General features: G+C 32.1%; 1 protein-coding gene across 6 annotated transcripts in view; it reads right to left on the minus strand.

Annotated features, from left to right (window-relative positions):
* The window catches only part of Lmpt (Limpet), an 89,352-nt gene that overhangs the window by 22,102 nt on the left and 49,249 nt on the right, over positions 1 to 18,001 (minus strand). Inside the window, exon 1 of one of the 6 annotated variants that reach the window (XM_064047160.1) lies at positions 769 to 973. The exons of the other annotated variants lie outside the window; for them this stretch is intronic. Coding sequence (XP_063903230.1) covers positions 769 to 914 — 146 coding nt within the window. The 5' untranslated portion in view covers positions 915 to 973. Of the gene's footprint in view, positions 1 to 768; positions 974 to 18,001 lie in introns of those variants that run through there. 6 annotated transcript variants of the gene reach the window in all.

The following is an 18,001-nucleotide window of genomic DNA, read 5'->3' on the forward strand; positions in this document are numbered from 1 at the left end:
AAATCACTGCATAGAAAAACGTCGGTATCAGGTGTGGCAGCCCCAATTTATTCCACAAGCGCATTTTTAAGCCAGATATTAAAATGTATTGAATTTTAATTAAAAATTAATGTATTGGCTTCGCTCCAATTAAAATTTGTTGACATTAGTAAATTAAAGTACGCTTTTTACCGCGTGCACATTCAACCATATTTTAAATAATAATAAAAGCTCTGTTATCAAAAAAAAAAAAAAACGAGGGCTCTATGTACCTTTCGTTAACTCAGGGGTATGTGGTGGCATGTTTTAATCGTCGAGTTCATTTGAGTGAAAGTGTATATAGACAAAATTTATACCATTCTCGTGTTACGAATGATTGTGTAGTTCGATTTTCAAAAAAAAAAAAAATTAATATTCATCCAATTAATCAATCTTTAGTAAAGATTTCGGTTTTCGCTTTCTCGAAACAGGAGTCACAAACCGCAGAACAACATAGTTTATAAATAGATACTGGTCTTGAACTTGATCGCGGTCTGGTCCCAGATTAATTGACGGAATTGAAAGAAAATCATGAGATAGTTTAGGTTTCAGGCATCGATTGTGCCTTTTCGTCATCGGAAATACATCCGGTGGTTGCAAAATTCTAAATTTAGAACGTTGCGAAAACAACAACATTGTGCGAAATCGCGAGAATTTCATGTCACGGGGACCATTTCGGGCCCTATACACTTCCACTGGTCACTGTCAGGTCAGCGTTGGTCTTCGCTCCCCCGAGATGCCAACACATACCCCTGGGTGCCATTGGTGCGTTCGATTTCGGTGATGGTGACTTCGCTCCCGTGGTCACCACTCTCCCTTCTTTTGGTGGTCTTCTTGACCTTTTTGGTCTTCTTTTCGGTGATGGTAAAATTGGAATGGACCTCAACGTCTCCCATTTTCGAGGACAATACACACACTCTGTTCTAACAGTGAACTGCGACTGAATTCTGTTAGATGGGTAAATCGGTGAAGCTATTCCCTTTATATTTTTAGAAAATGATATGGGACGTAGTGCCGGGTGCAATATGCTTCTCTTGATTTGAGGTGGGTCGATGCTGTGTATGTGTATCTACACCAGACGAAAATACATCAAATACTTGACGCAATTTATAATTGCTTCTTTTTGCGAATCCCGTTCATTCCGTCCTGGGCGGACGACGGACAAACAGCAGGCAATTATCGCAAGAATGACGTAAACGGAGCTCCGATATTAATATGGGTGCCATTTATTTTTAACCGATCCATTTTATTTGGAATCATAAATCTTCAAAATCAATAGAATCCACCGCGCTCATTTCCGAAACGAATAAATCAACGGAATTGTTACTCATGATATTTATTGATGCAAACAAATAACGAAGTGCTTAAAAGCTTCCGATGTGAAATAGTAGACCGACTTTAGATCATTTTCGAGATATACTCGTAGAAGGACAATTATTTGCACTTAGTTACATTCTACAACTGCGAGTAATGGATGTGATATTTGGCCGCATAAAAATTCTTCGCATTTTAATCCTCGACTAGAACATGCTCGGTAATTAAAAATGATCACCAAATTTAAATTTTATTATGTAATAATTAATAAAAAACTAATTGATTGCCTTTCACTTTAAACATCATTGGCCCGATGTAAATTGATCGATCATACGAAAATATGATTCAACGCTTATTATTTTTGGTTGCTTTGCAGTCTATTATAAAAATATAAGTTTTATTTAAAATAACTTTTGTATGTGTGTCATGCTTGGCTGTGTTTGCCACTCAAATAATAATTTTAGGCAAAAGTAAACATCTTTCCAAAATTGCTTCATAAATTAATTTTAACTATTACAGTTTAACGTGAGAATTAAACATATTAAATAAAATGCAGGGAAGTATTAGGGGAAAAAAAAAAGTACGATAATTCAGAGACTTAGTTTTCTACTTATAGTCGTTCCCATGGCAATTGATTCAATAACATCATTTTTAATAGAACCAATAATTTTTAGTCAGCCCAACGTTTACAGAAATAAATCTTGTTTTGTTATAGTTAATGTCAGAATATGTAAGCAAAAATATCACAGTGTGCTTTTCTTGTCCAGCTTAACATTTTGTTATTAAAACACCTTCAGTCTTTTAATTTTTGTTTAAATGATCTGCTGTTTACGCCATATTATTTAATTAATTCAGAATGATTTCCAGACTAATGAAAATTTATAAATCACCAATGATGTAATCGGAAAACAGTGTAGGTTTATTTTTTTATCAATTACTTAAGAACTAACTTTTTGAGCAAACTATTCCCTGAAATGGATCTACTCGTTTTTAAAAGTCGTGTTTGCCGTAGCAATTACCCAAGCAGATCTATTTGTAAATTTAAATAAATATCGGTTCAACGCTTGTTCTTAAAATTTATGTCTTTTCTTTTGGATGGGGTCTATCCTTGTCGAGGATATGACCACTCGTTATTATTATTAAGATTTAATTTTTTATCATTACATAAAAGACGAATTATTATCGCCATTAAATTTTTGTTTTTTTTAGTTAGAAATCAAGTAGACTGCCCTGAATTGCTTCATTATTTAAATTTTCTTGTACCAAGAATTAGTGCACGCCATAATCATGTATTTTATTGTACTGCTGACAGAACTAACGTTTTAAGAAGATCTCCAGTTAGTATTATGTGTAGTTATTTTAATCAAATTTCACACTTATGCGATATAAATTTCGACTCTATTAACAAAATTGTTAGTTGTGTTAAGCAATCATTATATGGGTAGAATTTTCTTTTCTTTTTAGTTTTACTTTCTTGTTATTGTTAATTTTTAATTTTAATTTTTAGTTTTTCCTGTAATTGGGTGTAACCCCGTTGGGAAAAAAATAAAAAAAAATAAAAAAAAAAAATAATAAAATAAAAATAAAATATCGACACAAAAAATTGCATTCTCTACGTGTCATTACATCGGGTGATTTTTTTAATTAATTCTCTAGTTAGCCATGACGTGACGTTAGCCGTTTGAATTTCACTGCTGACGTACGCATTATGGCCAATTGGAGCAGAAATTTAAAAAATCACACGGTAGTTCTGAAAAAATACACTATTCGAATTTTAAAAATTTAACAAACATTGCAATTACTTCGAAATTACAGGTGGTAATATTGCTAAACTTTTATTTTTAAGTTGAGAAAAATTTATTTGTGTTTTGTTGTTAAGTACTTGCCAAAAATTCTCTGGTATTCTATGCAAACAAGACTAGCGTTTTGATAGATAAGAAAGCACATTTCATTGTTTTCCAAGCAGTGCATTAAAGTTAATGTTGTTTTTAATAGATCTGAGTCAATTAAACTGATCTGTCTAATTAAGATTTGTTAAGTTCCAATTACATGAGTTTTCACGTTTGTCAAAAGTACATTGTAAGTAAATTTTTTCGTATTATAATTATTATTGTATACAGGAATGGAATATAAATTACACATGAGTTTTGTTCTCGCCCCATTACTTAATTCCTTTGCTTTTGTGTTGCTACGGTTACTCAACTTGTAAATGAAATAATTTTGAAAAAGTTCCAACACTTCGCTGCATTTAATTATTTTTTTTTTAAGTATTATTTTAAGCTTATCGCTTTTTTTACTAACGTTAAAATTTAAGACAATAAGTGCGTTGTTTAAATGCACCAATCCACAGCCTACATGTTGTATTATTTTTCTATTAGAACCGACGAGACATAAATAACTAGTAATTCCGCTAAAACAGACAAAATCGACCTTTTTTGGCAACCAAAAGCAAGATTTTATACATCCAAAAACAATATGAAAAAAATTGAATGTTTTCGAAAAATGTAAAAATCTTTTTTTGTTGTAAAGTAGTACATGTGGTAGATTTTATAATGTACAACTAACGTCGTAGCCTGATAGATTGTAGACTTCGTTCTCTTTACATTTTTATACCACACATTTTTTTTTTAATTTTAACGTATTTAAGACCGAACAACATTAAGAATAGTTATTAGAATGAAATAGGTGGGCGGGGTTACTACTTGCTCATAAGACTGTAGAAAAAAAATCTTACTTAACTTAAATAGCACAAAAAAAGTTACAATTTCCGCTTTTTTATTTTTTTTATAGGCTAGGTTCTACTAAGTAGTTCCCACTCTCACTCTACAGAAGAATATATAATTAACCCCGCCCACCCACCCCACCTCTATTTCACTGATTAATTTTATCTGCTCAGAATGAAAAATGCATCTTATACTGAACAGAAATAAAATTAGGAAAAGGGTCGGTGGGTGGGCGGGGTTAGCACTTGCTAAGATAAGACAATATTAAGAATAGTTATTAGAATGCAATTTCTTTAGTGCTGCAAATTTTGCTAAAATATACTTAAGAGTGCCAAACGTAAAAATCTTTACATTACTAACGTAAGCAAATATTTCCAGTAATTTATTAGGGAAAATAAAGTTAGTGTTTATTATTACAAAATCTAGTAGTAGCTAGTTTCGTACCACAAAATGGATAGCACTATGTATCTCTGCAAAACATTTAATTTATAAAATTAAATTTAAAATTTTGTAAAACAACAAATTTCACTTCTTTGATACACCAACAAATGTCAAAATTATTATACAACGCATTTTTCACCTCTAAATAATTTCGCCCATCTGTTATTTTTTTATTCTTAATCTCTTTGATTAAGAGCTTTAACATTAAAGACGCTATAAAACAAATAGACTTAATTTTGTTTGTAACCGACGCGACGTTCTCATTTTTAAAAATAATATATAAAAAGCAACTGTGTGATGGTATACCGTTTCTTTAAAATTTCGGAATTTGTGGCCACCTATTGCTACGAAATTAATTTTGGCAAATACCGGATGAAATGTAAATCGCTTGTCTGGTTATAATGGTCCGGAAAGGAGTCCTCTGGATTAATGAAGCGTACTTAAACTTATCCACAACAATATAAATAAGCTTGCAAAAACAGGAAGTACATAAATTACCCCAGATCTTTACAAGATACAAACAAATCTGACGACCTAATTACGTCTGATAAGATTCATTAATTATAAACATAGTAAAAACAATTTTACAAATGCAATAAAAAAAATAGGAAGCACTAAACCTTGTAACAAGTGACAAGACCTCTACAAAGCTATTAATAATTCTTGGTTTGTTCAAAGACGAAGTGAAATGTATTTAGAACAAGTAACATCTGTTAGAAACAATCAGTTCTTTCGTTCCGTCTGACAGTTCTAAACATGCAAAATCGGCTTAATACACAATAGGTATTTTTGCCTCCGACGTCTGCTACTCATAAATCAAATGGTGTTATGCAATAATGTGCTTGTCTTTAAAGCATTTGTGTTAAGTAAGGCGAATATGATGCATAAGATTGGAGATTAAGTCATTCCAATATGCAACTTGGCATGTGTCCCACGGACTAAAGAAAACTATTTATGTCACACGTCTCATAGATCGCGACTGCGGCGACAACAAAATACACAAAAATAAAACAAAAAACGGTTGTTAATATATTCAGAACTTGGATTACATGAAGTATCTGATACAAGCGTGAAGCAAAAATCTAAATCATTTCTAAAAAGTACTCTTAGCGATTTACCCAAAAAGGTTCAGGTTCTGCGGTTTTACTGTCTTTACTGGTACCAGTCGACGATACTGAAGGACCACCTGCTTCTCGGTTAACAGTGTTTAGAACGTTAGCAGCTTCGGTTAGTGTTTTAGCAGTTTGAGCGTCGTTATTCTGCATAGAAGATGATGACAAGCTGTCATCTATAAAAGAAGACATATAAATCAGCCGAACGAAAGTATTAATCGTGATATTCCAAGACAACGCTACAGACAATCTAACCTTTTGATTCGCTATCAAGCGACACATTAAGAGCTTTTTTCTTTCTGGATCGCCTCAAAGAACTACTTCTAGACAACTTTTTCTTTTTAACTCCGTCGAGGGAATCCAGAAATTGTTCATCGTAGTTTTTTATTTCGTCTTCGAGTTCGTTTTCTTCATTTGTCGATATATTCGAAATTCGATTTAGCACAGATTCCACAGAAAAAGTTTCGCTTTGTTGTTTGATTACTCTTGTCTCGGATTTTGAGGAAGATGAAAAACTGTCTAAGGACTGCGACTTCTTGCTGTCTGGAAGACTAGGAGAACGCGATTTTGTGGGAGGAACCACCAAAACCTTGTTAGTCCAGTACTCAGTTGTGTTATGCTTTGATTCTAAAATAACATGGATCTTCTCAGGAGTGGGTGACCTTGAAACGGTTTCTTCGTCTACTTCCGCTACGCTCACCGTAGCGTTGTCTAACAACTCACTGCATATACTATTTCTGGGAACTGATAAAACCAAACTCGGATAAGGCGATGGTGAACGTCTAAAAATTTCTTGTTCGCCGAATCTCTGAGGAATCGGTGAAGGAGATTTAGAACGAGGTTTCTGAAAAACTTCGAGTTCTTTCTTTACCAAAGTTGTCTCGTCAGAACCTTTCGAAGCAATTTCTTGTTCATCAAATCTCTGTGGGACGGGAGAAAGGGATCTAGAACGAGGTTTCTGAAGAACTTCAAGTTCTTCCTTTATCGATATCGTTTCTTCAAGACTTTTCGAAGCAATTTCTTGTTCACCAAATCTGTGTGGGACGGGAGAAGGGGATTTAGAACGAGGTTTCTGAAGAACTTTAAGTTCTTCCTTTACTAAAGTCGTTTCTTCGGGTAAGGAAACGGTTAACACAGCTACATCGTCATTATTTGTTATGAAACTGTTTTGAGGGGTTTCGTTTCGACTCTTACTTTCAGTTTGTATATGGTTAAGGGAAGATTTCGATTCGTCTACACTTGTAGTCGTGACGCTATCAAAGTGTGATAATACTGAACCATTTGTCGTTGGTTTATCATCAAAGAAACAGATTCTGGGCGATGACGAACGTGATTTTGTTTCAACTTTCGTGCAGCTCTCTACTCTAATGTTATCTAACGAAATTTCCTCAGTTACGTAAATTTGTTCGTCATCGTCTGTGGGTATTTGGCTCAAAAGATTTTTCCTGTGCTGTTCGAGTCCCTCGAGGTACTTCTTCGTGAGCTCCGGTAAGTTCGTCTGGGTGGATACAGTGACAAAATTTCTGCTTACGTTCGAGTAAAAAGCCAAAAGTTCCACTACACCCACACAAGCAACCAAAACCGAGAGTAGTAAACCCATGTCAGTAACACACTTTCACGCATGCTTATTTATAGCGTACTTGTAAAAACCGGCGCGAAATTCGAACATTTTCGACGAATTTCGATGAAAATTTAGAGAACGACTACACGTGTATGTTGGACGATAGAATCAACTGATGAATATTATCCTTGCCAATATTTTGAGCTGGGCTCCTAAACCTAAATAATCCGGTTACCTAATCATTAATTACAATGATGTTTGAGGATATTTCATGAATTTACGGGCACGTACTCATTTAAATCGTGTGTTGAAAAAGAAAAACAACAAACACGTGACGCTTAGTGAGAAAAAATAGCTACCCTTGATATTTTCGCTCGATTTATGGTGACAATGCGCCATCACAACAGCAAATCAGGTCTTATAAATAGGAACAAGTTTATTCTTTGGCGAGCGGTTTTTACAAATTGTTTTGTAAAAACTGCTTTTCGAGAAGAGTAGCAAATAATTTTCCGTGCCAAGTAAATAGGTGGATTTTTGGCCAAAACTTTTTTCGCGAAAGCAACACAAACAAGCGATTTATTATGAGAGAAAATTATTAGCGCGAATAAATGCACATTATTCATCGGATATGATGAGTTGCAAGCGCTCGTTTTGCAACAATTTCTCATGAGGCATAATTATGACATCGGCAATTTAAATAACTTAAAATTTATTGCATGCTCGACAAAAAAAAGCTTTCAACGTAGTACAATATTCATCTGTGGGCGTTATTTTAATAGACGCCTACGAAGCAAAAAATGTGGATTTTATAATTTTTCAATTATGCTAGTGGGTGATCTCAATAATAATAACAAGGGAAACAAAACACCCACATTTATATGTAATTATAACAAAGATAAACACTTTAACAAGGAAAACAAGGATAATAAAAATCGTTTAGTTTTAATAAATTTGTACAATAACGGTGACTTTAATTACACACCTTGACATTATTGTTTCCAATATGACCTATCAATAACTGTATTTTAAAAAAACATCGATAATTACAACTATTTTATAAATAATATAACGTGCATCATTTTTTTCTCCATTAATTTAAATATTAAAAAAAACTGTTCTGGCAGGAAGAATGTTATTGTATACGTCATTAGTGCCACGCTAAGAATGCAACACTTATCTAATTTTGAGCTATAAAAACACGATCAAAGGCAGTCGTGGGTTTTTGAAGATTTGTCTTTAATAGAATTTTCGTCTTGTCAAATTACCACCGTCAATTTCAAAGTTTCAGCTGAAAATGCAACAATCAAAAACAAACTTTCAAAAATCCATGCCTGATTTTGACCGTGTTTTTATCGCTCTCTCGGTGTTACCATTCTTAATTTGTCTAACTAATCATACACTTCTTTGGATGTTTTGTGTTTTAGCAACTTTTTACACTGCTTTTGAAAATTCCAGTTAGTTATATAACTCAAAAACTCATGAGAGTAAATATTGAAAAATGCATACTATTATAGCCCTTAAATTCTGTAAAGGTTAGTTTTAGTGAACTGGGATAAACATTTCTCGAGATATTTCATTTCTTTGGCTCGACGCTGTACATAAAACTGTGTAACAAAATACGTGTCCTAAAAAAAGTAATTCCTTTGTGCTGCATTGTAATTGTTGCATTAAAATTTACAAACATGGTGTAGTAGATGCATATGCTGCACCTGTTGTAGGTGTGGAGTTTTGTGTTTATATTTAATACACCAAGTGTGATTATTATTTGTAAAAAACTTGTATACATTTACATTGTTTAGCGATACTATTATATTATTATACAGCAGTGTCATAAAATTAGTTTCTCATTTTACAATTGTTGTATTGAATATTTAATATTGCACGTTTTTGTAGTTTGAAAGAAAAAAAATCAATATATTTTTTTGTTCAATCCAGACACTAAATTATTTTTTGGTACATGATTCACTGGAATTTACAAAAATTGGTTGAAGTTATTTCGACAAAATTTCTCTTGCCCCTGAAGTCTAAAAGGTTATTATCCTATGTGATTTTTTTGCGAAAATTTAAATGCTAGGGAAAAAATTAGAAGCGGATTCATATACCACAAGTGTAGGAGTATATTACTGTACAACATTTAAATAATTTTAATGTATACACTTTTGAGATGATGTCATCAAATTTTGGTTAGCTATTTACCATCTACATAATATTCCTATTATATTCCTATAGTTTCGGACGTTTGTCTAACAAATTCAACACAGACAGGCAGACGACAGACAAGACGAAACTGGGAAGCTACTTTTTCGTACTCGGGGTCATGAAAGTCAATGAAACATTAATATACCCAGTCGCCCGATGGACTCGATTACAAAAATCGTCTAAAAACTTAGATTCCACTAACGGTTGTCGACCTGTTAGCCGCAAACGAAGCAAAAGAAATAGTGAATACAAATTTCAGCACGAAAATTACATAAAATCTGTTTGTGTATTTATTAGCCACATCAAACATGTAGTTTTAGATAGGTTTACTCTGACTTTGTCAGAGTTTCAAACAAGATTATGTCGAAATGATATCAATTTACGCGCAGATCAAATCACGGTGAAATGAAGAAATGGTAGCTCATAAATATACAGTGTGATTAAAAAATGGTTTATAGTAACTTCGCAAGTCTTACAAATTCAAAAAAAAAACCTTAACAAAATTTTTATTGTTATTATGCGTTGTTAGGTGAAAATTTTTGTGATATTATAAAATTAAGAAAACCATAGATAAAAGACACAGTACTTCCAAAATTATTTTGAATAATAAAAGTTCGATCGATTTCATGTACTGATGAATTAAAATAACATTGTCTAGTGAGATCATTGAATTTGAAGTTTTTTGTACTACCAACTTGGCAGGATAAAAATAAGCCCTAGAGGAGTTTTATTTGGTACCAAATTAAATTAACAGGTGGTGGTTCTTTTAATTTTTGAATAAACAGTAGGTACCCAAAACTAACTAACAAAATGTCGAAAAGAAAAATTAAATAAAAATTAAATACTTTTGACTTCTATATTCTATATTTCAAAGATTTTTTAAATTATTTTTTGTTGCCCAATAAACAATCCTAAACAATGTTTCATCGAGTTGGTGTGTCATTTTTCGATCGCCTTGTTTCTAACAATAAGTAAACATAATTATAGTGAAATCCTAAGGAAGCTATAATAAATGGGCGAAACGTTGACGTACACATATCCTTTTTACTTCCCGAGTGTAGGCTAAGGAAATACATATAGTAATCGAGTCCATCGGCCGCCACTTTCATATTTTCTCGACGTGTCATGACCTCTAGGGTACGAAAAAAGTGGTCTCCCATTTCCGCCTGTCTGTCTGGTGTCTGTATCCTCTTTTACTAGACAAGTAATGTAGATTAAACGCTAAATAAAATTTGGCTCATCATCCCCACCACCAATGGGATAACGTCATCTTCAAAATTTATACTTAAGTGTTTTTAAATTTTAAAATAAGATACTCCTGCACTTGTGGTGTGTGAATACGTGTGGAATTTTCACCCTACACATCCAGAATTTTTGGAAAAAGTTCAAAACTGAAAATATTTTGCACTATAACCAACATAACCTTGAAACTGCAAAACCGATTGCTCTGAAATCTTGTACATATTTTATCGTAATCATGGTAATTGTCAAGCAAAATTTATTGTCTTATCCCCCCCTAAAAAATTGATGACATTATCTCAAAATTTTGCCGAATAAATCCCATCCAAAATGTGCAAAATATGATGTGATTTCTCATTGCATTAAAAGATTTTTAATTTCTTATACAGGTGACTCATAAAAATTAATGAATCAATCAATTTATTTTATTGATTAAATCGGGAACGACTCACTCCGTTTTCCTGAAAATTTGGGAATACAATATTGTTATCATTAGTATTACACTGCACCAATCCAAAGTGATATACGTGTCTTTGCAAAAATGTTGATGACGTCATCACAAAATTTTGTTAAGGGAAACTTAACGATTAATCAAATTTTATAATTTTTCGAAAAAGCTAGATTTGTTTTCTTGTATTTCAGAGACGACGGAAGTTCTGTCGAAATAACCTTCGATCATTTTTTTTAAATACTCCTGTCAAAAAGTTAAAATTTGCTGTTGCTATTACTTAGATAATTTTATATTTATTATTATTTCTATACAAACTACATAAGTGTATAACATTATTTACATAAACTTCTTACATTCGAAGTACGACAGATGATCTTTCAAAAGATTTTTTAAATATTCTTTGAGATGATGTAATTCGCTTTTTCGCGAGTTTTTTTAAATTCCAAAAAAAATATGCAGGGTGAATCACTAAACACGCACTCCTCGATAGCTTATTAATTATTGGACATAGAAATATAGTCAAAGACCAAAGTTCTACAGGTCTTCGAGGACCATACACTAAAATTATTTTCGCCTATACAGAGGGTTCTGTTTTTAAGGCGTACCACAACTTTGTTTTTTGAAATACCCTACATATTTTTATATATTCTAATTGAGCTTTTCTTAGGTTTTATAATCATGGTTTATTTTAGAAATTTCGATGCGACGTTTTACCAATGTTTTTGAATTTTTTTCGTAGTGGAAAGGTTCACAAAAATAATCGCAATTGGGTTCTCTACTCTTAAAATCTGGGTAACAATAATTTGGTTTTAATATTGTATAGCAGGGTTTATGTAATTGTAGCAATTTTCAAATTTCGACATTTCAGTTTTTTCAAATAGAACATTCTATATTTAATACGGCATCTAATTCTGTTTTTGTTCTCCTTCTTTTTTGTTAAGTATTTTCTATATTTGAAGTTGACAGTTGTTGAGATTTTGTACTTTTTTAAGAGACACAGGAATTAAACAACACTTTTCAGAATAAAAAATCTAGTTAAGATGCAGTAATGAAAGACAGGGTGTTCTATTTGAAACCACTGAAATATGGATATTTGAAAAGTGTAAGATTATTAATTTTAAACACTCTGTGTACTAAAATTTGATTAAATTGTAACAAAACATATACCTCTTTTAATCTCTTCATCAAATATTGCATTACCGAACTTGACCTTTGCTTTGCTAAAAAGAAGTCAAAAAATTGGAATGACGTGCCTAGGAAAAGTCTAAAAAGAATTTGTAAAAATATATGGGGTTGTGTACTAATATGCCTTTGGAACAAAACACTATATGGTTAAAAATAATTTTAATGATCTGATTTTTTTTCTATCTCTAATAATAATAATAAATGAGTTGTCGAGAACCGCGTACTTAGTAACTCACCCTGTATATATATACTCTTATCACGAACAATATCGCACGATTTAATTTATTCGTAAGTTTTTAATATATAGTTTTAATATTAAATACATATTTCAATTTTGATATACACAAGTTGCCAAAAATGACAATGTTATGCAGTCAGTTTTTAAAATAATACTGAAACACGAGAGATATTTTTCTAAATCTTAGAGAATTATTTTACACTCCTTTAAGACGACGTCATCAATTTTATAATGGGAATGAACGTCAGTTGCATTGTAGTTCTGTGAAAAATTGTAAAAGTTGTTGGTACAAATTTACCTGCATCCGCAACGTTAAAAATAGAGATGGATTATTAAACTGCGGTTGAGCAGCACGTTGTGTTGTACATTTACTTTTGTGGTAACATCAATTTTCTGGAACGGATGAAATATGCTTATTGTTTTATCGCCTTTACAATAATCTTAAGACTAGAAAGCGATCGGCTCTGTAGTTTTTAAAGGAAAACATAAAAAAAAACAGAAAATAAATAAATGTGTTGTTGATGGCACAATAAAGTCATTTCAGACTCTTGAAGATTATGAAACAATTTTACAATAGGTTGTATTTTGGTCACTATGGAAATCTTTTAGACTCTAATTTCAGTGAAGCATCTAAGATAGAAAACTATGTTAATGATGTTGATTAATCATTCACACTACAGACTACACATTCTTTGTAAACAGATGTTTTAAAAATTTAAACAGTTATTAATGTACATACGATGTTTATTACTGAGATATCACGTTAAGGTCAACCCACATATACAGTTCGATTTTGGGGCCAAGACTACAATAATTCAACAATTAACTTCTACAAACTACCTATAATAATAACACCTCACAAGTACAATGTCCAAAAAAAGAAAAAAAGCAACAAAATTCGTCAAGCTGTAACAATGTCGGTCAAGGTTTGAAATGCAACTTTGACTACACACCCTGTCAAAATATTTGAATTGCATCACTCGTGAAGATCGCAGATACCACACTGCAAGACCAAATTAAGCACTACATTCGCCACTAAAAAACCCCCATTAAAATCGTTACGTAATCGCTCATCTTTATTTTCGCTCATTACCATCAATCAAAGCGCAAAATACAAAACATCCAGCACCTTCAAAGTGAAACAGAAACCACACCGCAGGGTTCCTCATCTCCTCTGGCACAGTTTTGGCCTAGCCGCCTCTCCTTGACATTGGAAGAAGCGGCGCTGAGCAGCGCAGCAGGTAACATCCCGCAAGGTCAATAGAAAAACAATGCTCTCGGTACCGTCCTCCAGGTGCACCTACGGCCGTCATCGGCGTCGAAAGCACCCGGTCTCGGTGCAATTCGAGCCCCGAGCCTTGTTTGGCTAGACCAGATAGAAAGTAGATCAAGTCAAACGTGGACATGAATCCCCTGTTGATATTAAGAAATGTTCGGTTGGACTGACAGAGTGCCGTGTGCACCACTTGCTAAATTCGTGCCACATTTTCAGTTCATGAGGAGTTCGCGAAACCGCAGGCAGATCGACAGAAGAGACGTCGAAAGGTTTGAAATAATGCCGCGGTTAATGGGATTCATAAACAAAAGTTGGATTTATATTGTTTGTCGGAGCATTACGCAAACGCGAGATTTTTTTTTTTTGAATTATGGATGTTCGTGCAGATATCGCTCGAGTAAATTTACTAGTAGAACGGGCTGCCAGTTTGCGCCAGGAGGTGGAATAGTGGGATAATGGGATTTGTTACGGTTCGCTTCTGTAACAGGTCAAGATTTGTACTACCCACGTTTCCTTGAATCATTTTATTTTTTGTTTTATGGGACTTTTTTAACAAGCACGTTCAGTAAATAGGACAGTTAGCTCATGGTCTTATAAAACTCTGGTCGCGGGTTTTAATAGGCGCTGGAATTCTATAAATATTCGAAAATTTTCTGACTATAAAAATAATTTGCCAGATTTAAGTCCGCAAAAACAATGTTGAATTTAAATATGCAAACTGTGAAACTAAATACCAACTTCTCAAATTAAGCATAAGAAAAACAACATCGTGTGAACAATAACGATTTAACACCATCTGTTCACCTGTTGCATGACTGTTGAAAGCAGTGGTGGTTCTAAAGGGTGATCATGTTTCTTTTCAAACATATTTATTTTCATTTTAAGAATAATTAATTACACTGTTTGATCGTTAAATTTAAAATTAAATTATTAATTTTGGCAAGTGCACTGGCAGTGCATTCATAAACCACAAGTACAGGAGTATGTTATTTTGTGAAAATACACCCTGTTTATACTATGAAAAATGTTAAAGGTATGTCATTACATTATCAGTGGGGATGATTAGACATATTGTGGTTAGCGTTTACCCATCTACACGATATTTCTAAGATAAATATAAAATTTAACAATAATACTTGGTCCAGTAGTTTCAAAGATCTATCGATCTAATAAAAGTAGGTCGAAGGGTATTTCGGCAGAACTTCCCTCGCCCCTGGAATGCAATGCATATACGATATCAAGTTTTTTCTAAAAATTATAAAATCTGATTTTGAAATTTTTTTTTATGAAAACCCCTATAAGTTAAAATAGAAATGTTGCAGTAAATGTATAGAAGTGTGCTACTCTTATGTTTCAAATGAGTTTTTCATTTACAAAATTATGTGATGACTTCATCAACATTTTTGCAAGGACAGGTGCAATGTAATACTACTACTGATTTTCAAATTTTCGGGAAAATGGAGCGAGCTAATTCTGATTTAATCAATAAAATAAATTGACTTCATTAATTCGTTAATTTTTTTGAGACTTTCTGTACAAGCAATTCTAAAAAATATGAATCCAATGATAAATCACAAGTATTGATTAATCATATTTTGTAAATTTTTGTTAGGATTTATTCGGTAAAATTTTGAGATGTGTTTTCAGTCCCACGATATTTCATTTTTTCGAATTTTTAAATTTTAGATTTTTCAATATTTTTTATTCGATTTCCCAATTTTAGATTCTTCGGTTTTTCAATTTTTCGATCTTGAAAATATTTTATATTTTAATTTTTGGGTTTTAAAATCTTTTAAATTTTTGAATTTATGGATTCTTCAATTTTGTGATATATCAATTTTGGCGATTTTTTTACTTTTGAAATTTCGATTTCTCGATTATTGGATTTTTCAGTTCAATATTTCTATTTTCCAATTTTTCAAATTTTTAGATATTCAAAATTTTTAAGCTTCCAGTTATTTTATTTTTCAGTTTTTTTGATTTTTTAAATTTGACATTTTCAATTTTTCGAAAGTTCAGTTTGGGATCTTTCAGTATTTCGATTCTTCAATTTTTCTATGTCTCGGTTTTTTACTTTTTCGATTTCTCAAGTTCTTGATTTTTCAATTTTTCAGTCTTACGATATTTCAATTTTTAGAATTTTTAAATTTTAGATTTTTCGGTTTTTCAATTTTTCGATTTTCAAAATTTTTGACCTTTTGATTTTTTAATTGTTCGGTTTTAAAATGTTCCGATTTTTCAATTTATGGATTCTTCAATTTTCTGATACATAAATTTTGGCGATTTTTTAAACTTTGGAATTTCGATTTCTCGATTTTTGGATTTTTCAGTTCTTCAATATTTCCATTTTCTAATTTTTCTAATTTTTAGATATTCAAATTTTTTAAGCTTCCAGTTATTTTATTTTTCAGTTTTTGGATTTTTTAAATTTTGCATTTTCAATTTTTCGAAACTTCAGTTTGGGATCTTTCGATTTTCGAATTTTTCGATATTTTAATTTTTCAATAGTTAAAGTTCAGCTTTTTCGATCTCTCGAGTTCTTGATTTTTCAATTTTTCGTTTTTGAAAATTTTTGATCTTTTGATTTTTTAATTTTTCGGTTTTAAAATGTTCCGATTTATCAATTTATGGATTCTTCAATTTTCTGATATATCAATTTTGGCGATTTTTGGATTTTTCAGTTCTTCAATATTTCTATTTTCCAATTTTTCAAATTTTTAGATATTAAAATTTTTTAAGATTCCACTGATTTTTTTGATTTTGAAAGTGTTTGAAATAATTTCAAGGATCCCGGTGTTTTGATTTTAAAAAAAGTTTAAAGAATCTCAGGGCCACAAGTGAAAAAGTCTGAAAAAATATCAGAGGCTTCTAGTGTTTTGATTTTGAAAAAAATTGAAATAATCTCAGGGGCTCCTAGTGTTTTGATTTTGAATAAGTTTTAAAGAATCTTAAGGTCTTCTAGGGCTTTAATTAAAAAAAAAATGAAACAATCTTAGGGGCTCCTAGTGTTTTGATTTTGACTACATTTTTTGGAGGGGGATAAATACATCTAATGAGTTAAATTCTTTAACCAAAATTTGTCAAGTTTATTATTATTAAGATAAGACTGATTTTGGCAAATGACACAGCCTCTAAGAAAATAACGGGTGGGTGGGTGGGGTAGGTACAGTTGCGGCCGCCCAAAAGTGCATGATAATTGTCTCTATTCAAAAATGCTGCGCCATTGGTAATAGCCAGAGTTACATATATTAAAAAATTCAAAAAAGTCCATGATAACGAAAAATCGTGCACTTTTGAGGGGCCGCAACTGTACTTGCTAAGATAAGATCGAACAATATTAAGACTAGTAACTAGAATGAAAAGAGGGTGGGTGAGTGGGGCTACTGGTTGCTTATAAAACTGTGTGGAAAGCTATTTAATTCAGGTTTTAATTTTTAAATTCATTTAGACTTTTGCTTAAGTAGCATGTACTAGCCCCGCCCACCCGAACGCTATTTTCTTAGAGGGTATATTATTTGCCAAAATCAGTGTTATCTTACCAAGTAGATACATTTTGATAAAAAAAATTAATATGCTTACGATAACTTTAAAAAGTGTGCAAGATTTCTAAGCATTCAATTTTGCAGTTCCTGAATTAATCAATAAAATAAATTGAGTCGTTTATTAAATTTTTGAGGGGGGGAAACAAAATATATTTTGGTTAAACATTTGCTATGCTTACGATAACTCTGAAAGGTTTACAAGATTTCAAAGCATTCGGTTCTGCAGTTTAAAAATTAAATTGCAAAATGTTGTTACACAATTTTGATGTTTTTTCGAAAAATCTGGATATCCCTAGTAAGAAATCACCACGGATTCATAAACGACATGTGTAGGACTATGTTATTTGATACAATTTAAAACCCATTTACTTGTCCAATTTTGAGTTGACGTCCTCGCGTTGTTGGTTGGGATGATTAGACAAAGTTTCGTTAACGCTTTACCATCTACATGATATTCCTAATACCCATTAAAATTTGACAAAGATCGGTCCGGTAGTTTGAAAGATTATCTGTCTAACAAAAACTCACACGGACGACGGACAGACAGACAGACGGAAAGAGGTGACCCTTTTTTTTCTACTTTTGTAGGCATATAATCATTTAAATAACTTTTGGTGGAGGCACTCATATTAACTTTGACATAGACTACCCACAACATACCATGTTCTTAGAAATGAAAATGGATAAACCGAAATAAAAATA

The sequence above is a fragment of the Zophobas morio genome, unplaced genomic scaffold (genome assembly GCF_036711695.1).
Source record: "Zophobas morio isolate AGI-343-1 ecotype UQ-CSIRO unplaced genomic scaffold, CSIRO_AGI_Zmor_V1 ptg000005l, whole genome shotgun sequence".
Taxonomy (NCBI): Eukaryota; Metazoa; Arthropoda; class Insecta; order Coleoptera; family Tenebrionidae; genus Zophobas; species Zophobas morio.